This window comes from Macrobrachium rosenbergii, chromosome 56 (genome assembly GCF_040412425.1).
Source record: "Macrobrachium rosenbergii isolate ZJJX-2024 chromosome 56, ASM4041242v1, whole genome shotgun sequence".
NCBI classification, from domain to species: Eukaryota; Metazoa; Arthropoda; class Malacostraca; order Decapoda; family Palaemonidae; genus Macrobrachium; species Macrobrachium rosenbergii.
The window spans coordinates 45,795,399-45,814,975 of NC_089796.1; the positions used below are offsets into that span (position 1 = coordinate 45,795,399).

General features: G+C 36.6%; 1 protein-coding gene across 3 annotated transcripts in view; it reads right to left on the reverse strand.

Annotated features, from left to right (window-relative positions):
• The window catches only part of LOC136836306 (uncharacterized), a 76,067-nt gene extending 67,043 nt beyond the window's left edge, over positions 1-9,024 (reverse strand). Inside the window, exon 1 of one of the 3 annotated variants that reach the window (XM_067100428.1) lies at positions 8,249-9,024. In XM_067100428.1, coding sequence (XP_066956529.1) covers positions 8,249-8,366 — 118 coding nt within the window. In that variant the 5' untranslated portion in view covers positions 8,367-9,024. The remainder of the gene's footprint in view (positions 1-8,248) is intronic. The other 2 variants (XM_067100430.1, XM_067100427.1) reach the window with 2 other exon arrangements.
• Positions 9,025-19,577: the final 10,553 nt, after the last annotated feature.

The window sequence follows — 19,577 nt, forward strand, 5'->3', positions numbered from 1 at the left end:
AAATACTTAGGTGCAGATAATCAGGTTTCCTTTGGAGTGTGAAGTCCCAGCCTCTCTCTGGCGTGCACTTGCTTGCTTGCTATATCGCCTCGAAAATTACTTACTAAGTAAAGCGAAAAGTCACGTAGAAACAGATATCTCAGTTTCCAGTCATCAACATTAGACTTTCAAAAGCAAATTTCCAAAGCTGGGCTTTTACCATCAATCACGTTTTTTTTAACGATGTCAGTCACTTATACATTTGAATATATATGCACGATGAAGTTCTCATAATTTACATAATGCAGACGATCTTTTGTATATATATATATATATATATATATATATATATATATATATATATATATATATATATATATATATATATATATATATATATATATATATGTGTGTGTGTATGTGTGTGTGTGTGTGTGTGTGTGTGTGTGTGTGTGTGCAGACACTAAGAGTTATAAAGTATGAGCAATGGATAGGCTCTCATTTTTTTCTTCCCGTGAGAAACTGCGTGTTGCCCAAACTGTCAACCGCATTGTGTTCATGCAATATTTTGCAGGCCTCCGGTATGTATTTCTCCTCGAATTGTATTTTCCCAGGAATAATTTCAGCCTTCTAAACAAGTACAGCCTAACTGCGTCACCAGTTCAGAGGGTCTAGTTCATTCTCACAACTTTTTTTGATGATCGTTTTTTCATCAACTTGCCCTGCAGAGCAAGAGGCTGTCCTGTAGACAAACATATCCTGGCTTTGCTTAATTTCTCTCTCTCTCTCTCTCTCTCTCTCTCTCTCTCTCTCTCTCTCTCTCTCTCTCTCTCTCTCTCTGTAAGATGCGAAGAGGAAGTGCAAGATTACTCAATTTAAAAGCAGCTTTTTTTTTTTTTTAAGTAGCGTCGAGGTTGAAGTCTGACAAAGCTTCGTAAATGTTCGAATTAACGGAGATACCGAAAAGATATCACGCTGACAGAAGGCGTGATATTGTGCCTCGTTTATATTATCGTTCGTATAGTTACCTTTAAATATATTGAAGTATTTTCGTCATTAATGGAAATGACATTTATAATGATAAAATTAATCTTAAGATTAATAATATGGTCAATTACTGATCTTCCTGCTTCCCAACAAGGGTAAGAACAGCGCTAAAACTATATTGTTTTGATTATTTCTCATTATTTTGTTAGTTTTTGATAACTATAAACCAAATATGAATTTTCATCAACATATCAGAGTCACATATAGACATGACACCTTTATACTCTTCATTTCCGCGTTTTCGTTATAGTCAGTTTTACGCTTCTGAATGAAATCATGAAATTAGTTTGTGTATTATCAGATTACTCCTACTATGCCGTTTTGTCTTACTTTACACAATTATACACACACACGCGCACGCACGCACGCACACACACACACACACACACACACCACACACACACACACACACACATATATATATATATATATATATATATATATATATATATATATATATATATATATATATATATATATAATGTTATGCATGTATCCAAGTATTATTAATGATTTAATCATAACACTGACTCGTCAAGTTGTGAAATGTTTTCTGCTAAGTTGTACCTGTACCTCCTTGAAGGTTCATTATGTTGTTTGTAGGTGTGTGTGTGTGTGTGCGTGAAAACTAAACCCATCGTGGCCGCCCACCCCCATAGCGACGCTACTGCTATAATGAGACAATGACAGTTCGAGAGTCATGTTTTAACAGGTTGTTTTTTAATAGGTAGAGAAAGAATCATAAAGAATTGTTTAAATAGGTTCGGAAGAAACCATAAAATCACGTTTCAGGAACTACTTTAACAGGTTCAGAAGAAACCAGAAAATCACGTTTCTGGAACTATTTTAACAGGTTCAGAAGAAACCACACAATCACGTTTCAGGAACTATTTTAACAGGTTCAGAAGAAAGCAGACAATTACGTTTCAGGAGCTATTTTAATAGGTTCAGAATAAACCAGACGATCATGTTTCTGAACTACCTGCATTTTAACAGATTCAGAAAAACCACACAATCACGTTTCAGGAACTATTTTAACAGGTTCAGAAGAAAGTAGACAATCAGGTTCCAGGAACAATTTTAACAAGTTCAAAAGAAAGCAGACAATCACGTTTCAGGAATTATTTTAATAGGTTGAGAAAAAAGCAATCACTTTTCAGGAACTGTTCAGAGGAAAGCAGACAATCATGTTTCAGGAGTTACTTTAACAGGTTCAGAAGAAACCAGACAAGCACGTTTCTGCAAGTATTTTATCAGGTTCAGAAGAACTATTTTAGGAACTATTTTAACAGGTTCAGAAGAAACCACACAATCACGTTTCAGTAACTATTTAAACAAGTTTAGAAGGAACCACATAATCACGTTTCTGCAACTGTGTTAACAGGTTCAGAAGAAAGCAGAAAATCACATTTCAGGAACTATTTTAACATGTTCTGAAGAAAGCAGACACTTGCATTTCAGGAGTCATTTTAAAAGGTTCAGAAGAAAGAAGACAATCATATTTCAGGTGCTATTTTAACAGGTTCAGAAGAAAGCAGACAATCATGTTTCAGGAACTGTTTAACAGGTTCAGAAGAAACCACACACTCACGTTTCAGGAACTATTTTAATGGGTTCAGACGAAAGCAGACAACGTTTCAGGTGCCATTTTAACAGGTTCAGAAGAAAGCAGACAACGTTTCAGGAGCTACTTTAACAGGTTAAGAAGAAAGCAGACATTCACGTCTCAGGAACCATTTTAACAGGTTCAGATGAAAGCAGACAATCACGTTTTAGGAGCTATTTTAACAGGTTCAGAAGAAAGCAGACAACGTTTCAGGAACTATTTTAACAGGTTTAGAAGAAAGCAGACATTTACGTCTCAGGAACCATTTTAACACGTTCAGATGAAAGCAGACTATCACGTTTCAGGAGTTATTTTAACAGGTTCAGAAGAAAGCAGACAACATTTCAGGAACTATTCTAACAGGTTCAGAAGAAAGTAGAGATCGTTTCAGGAGCTATTTAAAGAACCAGAAGAATGCAGACAATGTTTCGGAAAATATTTTAACAGGTTCAGAAGAAAGCAGACAATCACATCTCAGGAACCATTTTAACAGGTTCAGATGAAAGCAGAATATCACGTTTCAGGAGCTATTTTAGCAGGTTCAGAAGAGAGCAAACAATAACGTTTCAGGAACTATTTCAACAAGTTCAGAAAAAGGCAATCAATCACTTTTCAGTAGATACTTTAACAGGTTCAGATGAAAGTAGAGAGCATTTCAGGAGTCAATTTAACAGATCCAGAAGAAAGCACAAAACGTTTCAGGAGCTATTTTAACAGGTTCAGAACAAAGCAGAAAATGTTTCAGGAACTATTTCAACATGTTCAGAAGAAATACACAATCAAGTTTCAGGAGCTATTTTAACAGGTTCAGAAGAAAGCAGACAAGCACGTTTCAGGAACTATTTAAAACAGGTTTAAAAGAAAGCAGACAACGTTTCAGCTATTTTAACAGGTTCAGAAGAAAGCAGACAATCACGTTTCAGGAACTATTTTAACAGGTTCAGAAGAAAGCACACAAAATTTCAGGAACAATTTTAACAGGCCCATAAGAAAGCAGACAACGTTTCAAGAACAATTTTAAAAGGTTCAGAAGAAAGCAGACAAACACGACTCTGGAGCTATTTTAACAGGTTCAGAAGAAAGCAGACAATGTTTCAGGAGCTATTTTAACAGGTTCAGAAGAAAGCAGACAATGTTTCAGGAGCTATTTTAACGGGTTCAGAAGAGAGCAGACAATGTTTCAGGAGCTATTTTAACAGGTTCAGAAGAGAGCAGACAACGTCTCATGAGCTATTTTAACACATTCAAAAGAAAGCAAACAACGTTTTAGGAAATATTCTAACAGGTTCAGAAGAAAGCAGACAATCAAATTTCAGGAGCTATTTTAACATATTCAAAAGAAAGCAAACAACGTTTTAGGAAATATTCTAACAGGTTCAGATGAAAGCAGACAATCAAATTTCAGGGACAATCAAATTTCAGGAGCTATTTTAACAGGTTCATAAGAAAGCAGACAACGTTTCAGGATCTATTTTAACAGGTTCATAAGAAAGCAGGCAATGTTTCAGGAACTATTTTAACAGGTTCATAAGAAAGCAGACAACGTTTCAGGAGCTATTTTAACAGGTTCATAAGAAAGCAGACAGCGTTTCAGGAACTAATTTAACAGGTTCATAAGAAAGAAGACAACATTTCAGGAACTATTTTAACAGGTTCATAAGAAGGAGACAACGTTTCAGGATCAATTTTAACAGGTTTATAAGAAAGCAGACAACGTTTCAGGATCTACTTTAACATGTTCAGAAGAAAGCAGACAACGCTTCAAGAGCTATTTTAACAGGTTCAGAAGAAAGAAGACAATGTTTCAGAAGCTATTTTAACAGGTTCAGAAGAAAGTAGACAGTCTCGTTTCAGGAACTGTTTTAACAGGTCCAGAAGAAAGCAGACAACGTTCTAGGAAGTATTTTTAAGGGTTCAGAAGAAAGCAGACAACATTCCAGGAACTATTTTAATAGGTTCAGACAAAAGCAGACAATCACATTTCAGCAACTGTTTTAACAGGTTCAGAAGAAAGCAGAGAATGTTTCAGGAACTATTTTAACAGGTTCAGAAGAAGGCAGACAGTCACGTTTCAGGAACTATTTCAACAAGTCCAGAAGAAAGCACACACTCACGTTTCAGGAGATATTTTCACAGGTTCAGAAGAAAGCTGATAACGTTTCAGGAACTATTTTAACAGGCTCAGAAGAAAGCAGACAATTACACTTCAGGAGCTACTTTAACAGATCCAGAAGAAAGCACACAATCACGTTTCAGGAGCTATTTTAACAGGTTCAAAAGAAAGCAGACAATTAATTTTCAGGAGCTGATTTAACAAGTTCAGATGAAAGCAGGCAATCACGTTTCAGGAACTATTTTAACAGGTTCAGAAGAAAGCAAACAACCTTTCAGGAACTATTTTAACAGGTTCAGAAGAAAACAAACAACCTTTCAGGAACTATTTTAACAGGTTCAGAAGAAAGCAAGCAACCTTTCAGGAACCATTTTAACAGGTTCCGAAGAAAGCAAACAAACTTTCAGGAACTATTTTAACAGGTTCAGAAGAAAGCAGACAACGTATCAGGAGCTGTTTTAACAGATTCAAAAGAAGGCAGGCAATGTTTCAGGAACTATTTTGACAGGTTCAGAAGAGCGCTGGCAATCACATTTCTGGAACCATTTTAACAGGTTCAGATGAAATCAGACAATCACGTTTCAGGAACTATTTTAATAGGTTCAGAAGAAAGTAAACAATTAGTTTTCAGGAGATACTTTAACAGGTTCAGAAGAAAACAGACAACGCTTCATGAGCTATTTTAACAGGTTCAGAAGAAAACAGACAACGTTTCATGAGCTATTTTAACAGGTTCAGAAGAAAACAGACAACGTTTCATGAACTATTTTAACAGGTTCAGAAGAAAGCAGACAATGTTTCATGAGCTATTTTAACAGGTTCAGAAGAAAACAGACAACGTTTCATGAGCTATTTTAACAGGTTCAGAAGAAAACAGACAACGTTTCATGAGCTATTTTAACAGGTTCAGAAGAAAGCAGACAATGTTTCATGAGCTATTTTAACAGGTTCAGAAGAAAACAGACAACGTTTCATGAGCTATTTCAACAGATCCAGAAGAAAGCAGACAATGGTTCAGGAACTATTTTAACAGGTTTAGATGTAAGCAGATAACGTTTCAGGAGCTGTTTTAACAGGTTAAGTAGAAAGCAGGCAACGTTTCAGAAACAAACATGTTCAAAAGAAAGTAGACAATCACGTTTCAGGAGCTGTTTTAACAGTTTCAGAAGAAAGTAGACAATCACGTTTCAGGAACTATTTCAACAGTTTCAGAAGAAAACAGACAACGTTTCAGGAGCTATTTTAACAGGATCAGAAGAAAACAAGCAATGTTTCAGGAGCCATTTTAAGAGGTGCAGAAGAAGGCAGACAACGTTTCAGGAGCTATTTTAACAGGTTAAGAAAAAAGCAGACATTCACGTTTCGGGAACTATTTTAAAAGGTTCAGAGGAAAGCAGACAACGTTTCAGGGCCTATTTTAACAGGTTCAGAAGGAAGCAGACAATCATGTTTTAGCAACTATTATAACGGGTTCACAAGAAAGCAGACAACATTTCAGGAGTTATTTCAATACGTTCAGAAGAAAGCAGACAACATTTCGGGAACCACACAATCACGTTTCAGGAGCTATTTTAACAGGTTCAGAAGAAATTAGACAATCACATTTCAGGAGCTATTTTAACAGGTTCAGAAGAAATTAGACAATCACGGTTCAGGAGCTATTTTAACAGGTTCAGAAGAAATTAGACAATCACGTTTCAGGAGCTATTTTAACATGTTCAGAAGAAATTAGACAATCACGTTTCAGGAGCTATTTTAACAGGTTCAGAAGAAATTAGACAATCAAGTTTCAGGAGCTATTTTAACAGGTTCAGAAGAAATTAGACAATCACGTTTCAGGAGCTATTTAAAAGGTTCCGAAGAAAGCAGACAATCACGTTTCAGGGACTGTTTTAACAGGTTCATAAGAAAGCAGACAACGTTTCGGGAACTATTTTAACAGGTTCAGAAGAAACCAGACAACGTTCCAGGAACTATTTTAACAGGTTCTGATGAAAGCAGACAACGTTTCAGGAACTATTTTAACAGGCTCAGAAGAAAGCAGACAACGTTTCAGGAATTATTTTAACAGGTTCAGATGAAGGCAGACAACGTTTCAGGAACTATTTTAACAGGTTCAGATGCAAGCAGACAACGTTTCGGGAACTATTTTAACAGGTTCAGATGAAAGCAGACAACGTTTCAGGAGCACTTTTAACAGATCCAAAAGAAAGCAGACTCACGTTTTAGGAACTGTGTTTTAACAGATTCTAAAAAAATAAAACAATTACATTGCATTATCTGTTCTTTAATAGGTTCACAAAAAGTGACGGTAAGGAACTGTATTTGAATAAATTAATAAGAAACCAGACATTAATGTCTGTAGAGCTATACTTAGATAGGTTCAGAAGAAACCAGACGATTGATTACACTTTAGGAACTGATTTAACAGTTTAAGAATCAACAATAAATAATTGTGTTTTAATAAGAAAAAATCAGACAATTATGTTTTAGAGACCATATTTTAACAGTTTGAATACAGAACGTTTATATTTCAGGATCTGTGTTTTAACATGGTCATGTAACAGGCAATCAGAAATTGAGTCTTAACAAGTTTAGATGAAACCAGACAATTGATTGCATAAGAGGAACTCTTTTGACAGCTTCAGTAAAAATTAATAGTACGAAATTGTGTTTTGGTGACTAAAGAAATAACCCATCAATTTTGTTTTATTAACTGTTTTTTAACAGGTGTAGAACAGTTACATTTTGGTAACTGTATTTTAATAGGTTAAAAACAATTATCACATCACAGGATCGTTGTTTTATCAGGTTCAGAAAAACGTTTTGGTAATTCAGAGGTAACCACATAATTAGGAACTATATTTTAACAAGGCAGAAAAACCAGACAATAACAATTTAAGAACAGTTTTAATAGTTTTAGAATAAATCAAATAACTGACTGCTTTTAGGAGTACAGGTGCGGAAAGAAGCAAATTTGATCTGACACGTTAAGTTCCTTTCACCTCTCTCTGCTCTTCTTTTCACGTCCTTCTGTTCACTTCGTTCAATTCTGTCCCACAAGATTCACTTCCCTTTTCACATGTAATATGACCTTGCCCCTTGCACCTTGATTTACTATGTGTAAGTCATTTCTGCCCGATCTCGTGCTGTTCCATTGCAGTCAGTAAAAAGTCTTTTGTAAAAGATTAATATTTACCAATGCTTTAACCAATTCTGTGTGGGTAAAAGGAGCGGCCTGTGTTTTAAAAGGGCTTTGCAGAGCAGGTCCAGTCATTATTCTCTTCGATTCTACATTGAGATAAATTTGGCAAAAACTCTCTCTCTCTCTCTCTCTCTCTCTCTCTCTCTCTCTCTCTCTCTCTCTCTCTCTCTCTCTCTCTCTCTCTGGAGCCTTCCACTGTTCGGGGAATTGGACAACTGTTGAAAATAAGAAAAATAAACTACAATCTTTTGCAGTGGGATCTTCCTTGATATCTGAATGAATTTTCCAGCCTTCTTACCTGGTTTAGTCGTTCTGAGGAGGGAAAAGTTGTTTTCGTTGATCAGTGGCATTGACAAGTTGCGAGGGATGTCTCCCAGTGGAAGAGCCAGGTATGTCGTAGATTTGCCTTCCGTCATGGCGCCGGTTTGCGTCCGTGCGTGATTTTTCCATAAAGAAAAACGCCTGTTGTTTTTACTCAGTAGCCTATTGACGAATAAGTCAACGGGTGATTGTATTTTGAATTTTCTTCAGCCTTTAGTCAGAAATTTGTGGCGATTACTCCATCATTCCCGAATCTTAGACAAATTTTACAACTGAAAATGTCCGTGTCAAAAATATTTTTTGTATAGAAAACGGTAAGCAGATGGAATGTTTTGTACCAAACAGCAATGTTGCATATCACAATAACAAATATTAGTGAATGTTGTCTACTCAAAGTATATTAATAATATAGTTTTAATCAAATCTCACCATATTACGAATAAAAATTTGGACTTCAGATTTGATTCAAAATCTAACAACTTTGTCGGTAGATCGAAGCGATCGCAGCCGAAGGTTTATCAGAATTGCACTTGTTTAGATGGGAGGGTTTTATCGCAAGACCTCCAAGCCACACTCAACTGGTCAGGCCGTTCAACTACGCATGCCAAGTCTTCGCAGGTAGACTGCTAACTACAGACAGAAGTCGCGAGACCAGTGTCGTCTCCTCGCTCTCTCTGCTCGTATCCAAAACACGAGAAGCGCGTTTTCTTTGTTCGGGGAGGGTCTCGTAGGGGAGACTTCCCTAGTGCCTTCTCGTACGGTGGCGCACGTGCTCCGTAAATTTTTGGCAGAAGGAACAGGTTTCTAGTGTTCTCATGGCAACACAGGCTAACTCCACCTACTCGTAGTGGGTGTTCAGATTTAAGACTTTCAAAGACACCATTATGTATTTTGACAAGGTTAAACTCTCTGCTATCATTCTTTCTTGAGTTATTGTAATGGATTTTTTATAGTCAGTGACGCCATCTGTTTAGAATATTTATGAATACCCATGACTTAATCGGTTCATAGAAAGTATGTATTATATATATATATATATATATATATATATATATATATATATATATATATATATATATATATATATATATTCTTCTTCTTTTTTAACGTGTTTTTTCCCATATATATATATATATATATATATATATATATATATATATATATATATATATATATATATATATATATATATATATATATACTGTATATATTTTTTAAAGGATCAAAACATAATTTGAATAATGGACTCAATGCACAAAGCCTTTCATCTTTGCGGTCAAAATTACTTAGATTGTAGTGCCACTTCGTTGCCGAATCCATGCACTGTTTTTAGAATAGTTGTCTCGAAATTTCTCTCGAGAAAAATAATCCATATGGAAATGTGTGTAAAAAACAAAACCAATAATGTAGAAACATGTGTATATGTATGCATGAACACTGAGTATCAGAGAGTGCCGGGTTTCCCTTCAACTTTGAGAATGCCACAACTCAAAGACCTTTCTTGCCAGCCGGTCAGTTTTACTTAGGAATAAAATAGAAGCACATGGCGGAAAAATTTTACAAGTCTTCCTGTTTTTCATGACACTTTATGTAGCATTGGAAAGGAAATCTATAGTAGTTTTGTAAGTTGCAATAAGTGAATTTATCGCTATTACTCTAATACTTTCCTAATACTAAATACAGATAATTTCATTTGGTTAACACCAACACATCCTTCTTTTGCCCTATATATTTCATTTCGCTAAGAACGTATTGTGATACATGATAACTATTCTGCCTTAAAACGAAACTATAGTATTGTAACGCAAAAATTAACTATACCCTGACTGATCAATGAAGTAAATTATATTGCTGAGCTAATTCTTAATAACGAATCATAAACATTTTTCACTTTTCCTTACGTTTTAGTACCCAATGGCTGTTGTAGTAAATAGGTTTAGACTGCGTGTGCAGGACATGGGAAGGCAATTTAACAGTTTTCAGCACCGTGTGAAAAAAAAAATGTATAATCTGTAATAAACCACATATTTTCAGCCAATTTTTTTAGTGGTAAATGACTAACCTTTTTACTTCTACTCGTCATATTGTCATTTTCTTTTTATAATTTTGCTTTTCAGAATATGTTGAGATAAATTTCTACTGTTCAGCTATAAAGTGACACTAAAATGAGTAAATGACATAAGACTAACTTCATATAGACTGATCGAGGATTAATGTCACCAAGAACAAACAAGGTCAGCAAGAAGTGGGTGCACCCTTGTTATGTTGTTACACACTAAAAGATTTATATGGATACACGTGTCTGTTTTATGCAGTAGGAGAACTAAAATGGCAATACTGATATTTAATGTCCGGTATTTTCTGTTGGAAATTGTAGAACATTCTAGAACATGATCGTTTTACAGACAGAATGCCTTCCATCAGGGATATTCTGCAATTGTCATGCTTTGCTATTTAATGTTAACTTGCAGTACAGCTGCTGCTAAGAGTAGTAATAATATCATCATTGTTATTACTGTTATATAATACCACTACCTCCATTTTTTTGTGGAAGTTAAAACAATAGTGTAATGAAGGTTAATGTAGGTAATGTTAGTGGGATTTATCAGAACAAAGAAATTAATACGCTAATAGAAATGACGCTGGTCAAATTCAGTGCCTCCCTGTTTGTGCCTCCTCCCCTCTTCTTGCCAATTCTTTAGTTATTTTATAATGAAAATTTCAAGGAACCTCTCACTTCTGTCAGGATTTCAAATGTCCAAGTTGCTTCTGACTTGTCCTGAATAGAGCAGAGTTAAAATGGAAAATCTCTCTCTACAAAACTTGGTTGTTTTTGGATGCCATAAATTCTTCTCTGCATCTCACTCTCAAGACTGTGTTGGACTTATCCCAGTTTGGGGCACTGTGCTCATATTTATGGCTTTTTTTCTCATCCATGACAGGACAGAATCTAAGGCTATTCGTTTTTATCGACTCTCTCTCTCTCTCTCTCTCTCTCTCTCTCTCTCCTACAATCATTATTGCAGAGACTATTCTGTTGAGGTCAGTGGAAGAATTCCTTCTCCTCTTAGGCGGGCTTTTACCCATTTACACATTGGCAATCGGTTATCCTCGGGTTCTGTGATTCGGTGACTACTTCTCTTCTCTCTCTCTCTCTCTCTCTACAGCCAAGGTTTGGAATTTTCTTCCTGCTTGTGTTTTTCCCTTATTTTTAAAACCTCTCTGTTCTAGGAAGCAGGTGTGTCACTTCCTTCGTGATTAAGTTTTACGATAGAAAAGGGAATTTTATTACCTATTGTCATGTATGTCTTAACGCAAGTGCAAGGCATGTTATATAACGCCGTCCGTAGGGGCGTTCACTTCAAAGCTGCAGCTAGATGTTGCGTAATGCTGCAGAGTATAAGTATAATCAGTTATTATTGTGTTAGTGTCGAATCCGACACACAGGCTTCGATCCTATCAATTCTACCTCATGTATGTAGAATATAATTCCTTATTGTGTATCGAGCTCCGATGCTCATATGTTTGTTGTGATTACATTATATATACTTTTGTATTTTGTATTCATCTCTTACCGCCTTCTTCTCAAATGTAGCAGAGCAAATAAACACGAGCTGAAAGATATAGCTTTATTATCGCCCTTCGTCCCCGGACGTCTGCGACGAGAATGGGACCAAACCTCAAATACTAAATACAACATTTTACCTTGCAGCTAAGAATGAAGAATTGTAGTATGTGTTATATATACCAACACATCACCTATCCCATTAGCTTTGCTACGAAAGGTATAGACGTTAGGACGATAGCCGTCGACTCGGTGATGTCGAACAGCACTCTTTGGCGGACGGATATCTTCAGATTTAATTGTAAGTGAAAGATTCCGGAACTGAACAAAATGCGTCACATATTTAGGGGAACTGTGTTTCAGGTGATGATTACGAAGTTTTATATCACTGAAAAAAAAATTGTATTTGTTAATCAGATTTCCTAATCTGATACTGACAGGCGCGCCTGCGTTAGCTATTCCGAGCTATATATGGTTGGTTCAAGAAAGCTGTCTCAAGTAGAAAGGGACACATACCCCTAAAGTTTGTGACTGTTCGATGGGAATCGGCTGTCACTGAGCAGACAACAGATGAGAGCCCTGTGACGGCACACCGACACTCACCCTATCAGAGCGTGCAGAATAGCGTTGAAGTCGAAGGGTGAAACACGTTCGGTAAACAGTTCCCAAACAGGTCGAGACAGCATCTCGTCTGCAGCGCAAAAATTCCTCTAGAACGTTTGTATGTTGTGCTGTTCTCACCGAAGTTGTGTTTTTTTTATTTATTTTTTTTTTTTATTATAATTCCATACCTGACTCCGACAGAGAATTCAAGAAAGTGTACACAGCACGTCAACAAATACAAAAGTTGCTCAAGTAAATCTTGTGCCAAATTTTACTACAAGCGTTTGTATAAGGCAGCTCTAAAAAGCCATAAGCTAAATTAACAGCTTTGGCTGCGATAAAGAGAACTTAGTGAAAGAATTCAATAAATTCAATATTTCTTACACAACCTTACCAAGAATTTCCACTTGTTCATACACACACACACACACACACACACACACATATATATATATATATATATATATATATATATATATATATATATATATATATATATATATATATATATATATATATATATATATATATATATATATATATGTGTGTGTGTGTGTGTGTGTATATCGGCATGCTTACTGTTTTCTATTTTTTTTTTTATTTCAAATGAGGTGCAAATAATCCCAAAAAATCAGTCATAACAGCGAAAAAATTTCGTAATACATTGAAAGTAAACTTCTCATGAAACTTTTTTGGTTTTTAACTCATAAATATTATGTATTTGTTCACATTCTCTCTCTCTCTCTCTCTCTCTCTCTCTCTCTCTCTCTCTCTAACGAACTGAAACCCAAAGCTGATGCCAACTGATTCACGTTGACAACGACTCAGACATCGTGTAACGAAAAATAAATTTAGAGCAAATCGGGTGGTCAGCAATTCTTGTCGAACTTTCCCATACTAATGAAGACAGGGTCCTATTTACACTTGTATGTTTTATGCCTCTATTTTTTTTTTTTTTTATCGGGCCTCGACAAATCAACTTAGAATGGATCGTTTTCACCACTTCCACACCATCAGTTTTGCGTCACCAGCAGCCGAGAATTGACGGGGCGTCGAAGGTACTGATGAACGGCAAATGTGCCAAGGCCATGACGCGTACGACGTTGGCTCGCATCCCACAACCCCCAGCAGGCTGGCGACTCGAGATGCCTCCCCGCGGCCTTTCCAAGAGATGAAAGACAATATTTTGTTTTGCCAGATGAAGGTGCGAGTTTTTGTTTGGCGCAGATCCCATGGCGCCGCTACTCGGAAAATATAGTGAATCAAAGCGTATTTTCGGGCGGGATCCTTGTTCGGAACGGCAACCTGCTCCCCGGCAGCGCAAATGTAGCTTGCGGATGTAGAAGGACGCTAAATTTGCATCTTTTCCACCTGAAGACGTTTGAAGAGTTCTGACCTGTCTTCTCTCTCTCTCTCTCTCTCTCTCTCTGTTCTGTGGAATCAAGCTTCATAAGCCTTGTGGCCCTGTAGGAGGGCAGTGCCGTCAGTGCATCTTACGGGTTTCTCTGTAGCCATTACTTAAAGTTGTTTGCGGCGTCCCTTCGGCCCCTGTTGCCAACCCCTTTCATTCCTGTATTGTTTCTCCGCTCATATTCTGTCTTTCATAGTGCAACTGCTATGAGGTTTTCCTCCTGTTAGACCTTTCAAATATTTTTACTCTCAATTTCCCTTTCAGCACTGAATGACCTCATAGGTCTCAGCACCTGGCCTTTGGCCAAACTTTTATCCATTCCATAAACCTTTTGGAAGTATTTGATTCAGATAACGAGGTTGCATCCGAATGTAATGTCTGTCGGAAGCGTCGAAATTTTTCCGTAAGGAACGCAAAGAACTTGATTTCACAGGTGCAGATAATATGAAACAACGATTTCTGCCAACTCATGATTCATTTTGACTGCTTTCACAGCACATGGACCTATGTGACTTAGCAGGAGAGTGTGTTCTTATTGTTATTATGCAATGTGATGCAAATGTCATTATTATTGTCGTTATTCATTTAATGATACGTCGGAAACTTAATTATCTAGGTGACTACAACTTCTGATTTTGAAATGTGCAGTCCCAGTGATAAAGCATTAAAAAAGGAATGGAATGAGTTGGTAGGAAGCAAAGGAGCCTGGTGTCTGGGTGTGAGAGGAAGGCTCCTTATTCACTCATAACAGAATACACGAATGGTGCCTTTCAAGAATATTTTTTGCGCGGGGCCTAGAAAAATTGGCAAGATAGATAATTATATACATCTGAAGACTTCATTGGCATTACTGATAGACCATAATGCCTTCTAAATTTGTTGGTAGGTATTGTAAAACTTTAATCGTAAACATATGACAGACAACAGAGAGTTGTCGAGGATTTTTTTTTTTTTTTATTGAGCCCAGACTTATTTTGTTTGGTATTCCTCAGTTTAGTATGTTATTACTGGTACTTTACTGGTGGCAGGACTGTTGGCTGATAGTGCTGTTCTGGTAAGTCAGTGGAATGCGAGTCATGTTCAGCAAGACTTCATTGTGCAATCTCGTATCGCTCTCGCTCTGGGCGTGGGTGACGCTACTGTTAAGGATTCTGAATATATGATATACTCCGTGGTACCATTAACTTCAAACTTTGCTTCACAGCGCTTGAAAATCTTATGATCTCATTCTTTCAGAAAGCCTGGCTTTGTTCGTGAGTATTTTAGCGGCTGCGCCTCGAAAACTAATGAGCACGTCTCGCTTTGCAGAGCTTTTCATCCCACATTCTGATGAGTGGCCAATACATATTGCCTTTCGTTCCCTTCTCTGCAAAACGGTGAAAGTCTCCTGAGGAATTGATGATGCCGGTTCTCCTAAGTGAGGAGGGTCTAACTATTCCTTAAAGTGCCAAGTAACATTGCAATTATTATGTGTTATATATGTTTCATGTGTTTGTTGGATGTTTTTATGGATTTCTGGACCGTTGAATTGATATTTTCTTTGTTTCCAGTTTAATGAAACACAAGCATTCTCCTCTTTAGTTAACAATATTTTGGATTTGCTCATTTAAGGGTAATAATCATAACGTTAATAATGATATCCCAGCTCTCTGTTCGAGAGCACAGTATTTTACCTAATTAACAAAGGTAAACTAAGCATGAAGTAAACACAGGGTGTACCCAAGTCTGTAAACAGATCCTGCATGGTCTACCAACAAATTTCATCTCGAAATGACCATTCGTCGTTTCCGCTTAGAAGCCCAATTGGATTTGCTCATTTGTAAACAGGATATTTCTAGAGGAAACTGAAACCGCTGCGTGAGATCCAAGTGGGTCCTGTTGGAGCGCAGCCTGGTTCCGGCTTTCTTTATTGCCTCAGTGAACAGGTCTGCCGGGAGCAGAGATTCTGAGATTCTGTCGCGAACATTTTGACGGACTCCTTCAACGCAGATTGCAAGTTTAAGTGATATCTCTCTCTCTCTCTCTCTCTCTCTCTCTCTCTCTCTCTCTCTCTCTCTCTCCATTTGCACAGTGGAATTATCTCTCTCTCTTTCTCTTTCCCTCTCTCTTTCCATCCATACAGTAGAATTAACTTCCGCTCTTTCTCTTTCCACATATTTAGTAAAATTTAACTGTTTTTATGCTCAAGCCTGAACTGGCGTTCGACCCCCGAACCAGCCGAGGAAAGGGACGTTATGGGGAGCGTTGACCCAAAGCAGTGAATGATGTACTTGGTCGTCAGTAGACAGGCGTGAGTGATCGGTGGTGCGACAAAATGTACATCACAATATGAATGAAACGGGAAGACCTGAGCGAGGTCATCCTCCCCAGACAGAGGAGAACTCATTCATCAAGTAGGCCTACTTCTACCTCTATCTCTTCAAACCAGAATCTTGGGCCAGTTTTAGTTTTACCATGTAAATAAATTCTCGCAATAAGTTTATCGCGTATAACGTTGCGTTTACGAAACAGTTAATAGCGAAAGTTGACTCGACTTGAAAACGTTGTAGAAGAGATGATGTAGCTATAGACCTAGCTTATGCTTAAACTGATAACCATTGTTTTACATCTGTTTAATTAAAAGAGTAATTTTTCCTGCATTTCGAATCTGAAATTAAACCCAAATTCATTTTTTATATATATATATATATATATATATATATATATATATATATATATATATATATATATATATATACACATATATATACAGTATGTATTGTGTATATTCTATATTCTGGGTATGTACTGGAATTTTAAACGTTTTAGCTACTAATTTCATGTGGATTTCACACAATTCTCATGAAAACTATTGCTTTGATTTATGGGGAATTTAATTACTTAGCTGTATACACCAGATGCTCCCATGTGTGTCATATGCTTCGTAAGTATATCTTTCATCAAATCTTATGCAATACATTTATTTCCTCGATGATTTCTCAACAGTATGCTCAAGCAAAAGAAGGGCAACTTTGTTCATTTTTTTTTTTTTTTTTTTTTTTACGAAATAGAGACATTATACTATATCCAGCTCAAATCCCGCCGCACTTCCCTCCTTCCCTAAATCGAGACTCGTTCAAATTGGACATTGATTTCTAGGCCGACGATTCCCTTTGCTGCCCTCCAGCTTCTCTTTCCAGCTCACCGGTGGCCTTCTTTTCTATTCAAGGTTTGAGAGAAGAGAGAGAGAGAGAGAGAGAGAGAGAGAGAGAGAGAGAGAGCACAAGGAAGCTTCGTAGGCCCTATGGCATTGGTCCTTTCAAAATGAATTCACGAATTAAAGTTTGTAAGGTGTTTGCCAAGACTTACATTGGTTTACTCAGTGATAATAGCAATATTAAATAGACTAAACAATGCTGCATACTGATCTCGATTCCTCATGAACTTTTCTCTCTCAATGTCGAATTATATATAGACAATGCACCACTCACGTCTGTCTTTCACGGATGCTCGCAATTTAACAGTTTCTGAGAATTTACTGTAGACAGTTGCATTCCAGCAGACGGATCTTTGTCTAGCCTACAGTTTCTAAGTCTCGTTCTCTTCTTACCTCCCCAGGCTTTTAGATTATACGCCAGTTTCATCTAATCGCCCTTATTCTCTCTACAGGGCCAGATCCTTTAAACTACTGATCCATAGTGAGAAGCATGGGAATAAGTGCAACGAAGTCCCACAGCGCTATGTCTGTGTTTTGTGCGTTTCAATAGTATTCCAGTTTCCAGGAGCTACAGGAGAACATTCCTGAGCACTGCTTGGATGGCAACATGACTCTTTAGTGGTTGATAAAACTATATAACTGAATACATTTTTTTTATTTTCTGTATTTATACATTTTTATATTTTAGGGAATTGTAGTATTTGAGAAAATTGTAGGCTGATGTATTTTGAAGGCTAAAGAAAAATTATTTTTAAAAAATTGTATTTTCTTCCCTAAGGCGCTCTTAAAACATATTAATAACATAATCGTTTGAATGTAAGTGGTGATGAAGTAATTTAGAAGAATTACGGGCACTTCAGCAAACTGTGCAACGAAAGACATCTTGCCATAAGGAACAAACAATTTATTGGTAGGTCTCTCTCTCTCTCTCTCTCTCTCTCTCTCTCTCTCTCTCTCTCTCTCTCTCTCTCTCTCTCTCTCTCTCTCTCTCTCCATTTATGTAGTACCATTTGAACAAATGTGGGAAAAAGATACTGATAACATACTAACACGTTTACTAAACAGTTTATTAATAAGTAATTTGGAAGGTTCTATTAATAAAATGGAACATTTTTGAGATTCATTTCATCAGGTGTTCAATCCCTAGCTGTATAAGAACGATGTCAATAAAACTTGATTGATATTGCAGTGATAAGTCGATTTATTTTTATCGATATTATTGTGCAACGTAACAAACTTTTATGAACTTAAAGAAGCTTAAAAATAAGTAAATACAGGAACTGCGCGCTCGCACATGCACACTAAATATATACAGATATATATATATATATATATATATATATATATATATATATATATATATATATATATATATATATATATTGTGTGTGTGTGTGTGTTGTATGTATGTATGTATATATATGTACACACACACGCATATATATATATATATATATATATATATATATATATATATATATATATATATATATATATATATATATATATATATATATATATATATATATATATATATATATATATATATATATATATATAATTAATTTCTAAAAACTCATATGTTCTTCGCCCACCTTATGATGACGTATTGTTTTCGAACCGAGATGTTGTTTACCTGGTGCTGTGAGGAAAGAGACTTCCGGTTCCGATGCTTCTGTCCAAGCAATACCAACTCAAAGACGGGAAGTTATGGTCAGATTTAAGATGTTCCCACATAACGATGTTTATTGCTTTGTGCATATTGATGCTTTCGCTTTACGAACAAATGCTGCTTCGGTTTGTTTGTGCGTTTCTCTGCGGAGTTCACGGCCCTGCGCGCTTTTAGTTCTCTGCTTCTTGAGCGAGAGGACATCACTGTTTGGCAAAACATGGCGGTCATTTTGTATCCTTCAAGTTACTTTTCGTCAGATGCTGAATGTTTCTGTATTTATTTCACTGATGTTATATTATATCATGTTCCTGACTGAGACACACTTATTTCTCAGTAATTTATGTTAGTTCGTATTTACCAGAATTGTCCCCAAATACATTATGAAAAGTCCTTGGAATGTTTGTTTACATTAACTCTCTCTCTCTCTCTCTCTCTCTCTCTCTCTCTCTCTCTCTCTCTCTCTCTCTCTCTCTCTCTCTCTTTCAGTGAATCTGGGCTTCTCTTCTCTTTTTGTCAAGCCTCTTTCGTATGCTCTCGCGCCACCCCGGAAGACTTTAAAATGTCTCCTTTGACCCACTTCGCTTATGACACGCGTCGGTGCCTTATTCCCTGACGATTCTTCCATTATATTTCGTGTGCTTTGTCTGCATTCAGGCCTTTGTTTATTTTCTCGTGCCTCATTTCACTCACTCCATCTGAGGACGTGATTGCTTTCCGTCTGAATTTCTCTCGAGTCCGTCATCGTTTTGTGAACAATGAGAGCTAATTAAATGTCATCATTCCCATTGTTTCATACCATTGTTATTCGTGGCATTGTGATCACCAAGTTTTTTGTCTTAGCCTAATGCAGAGACAGAAT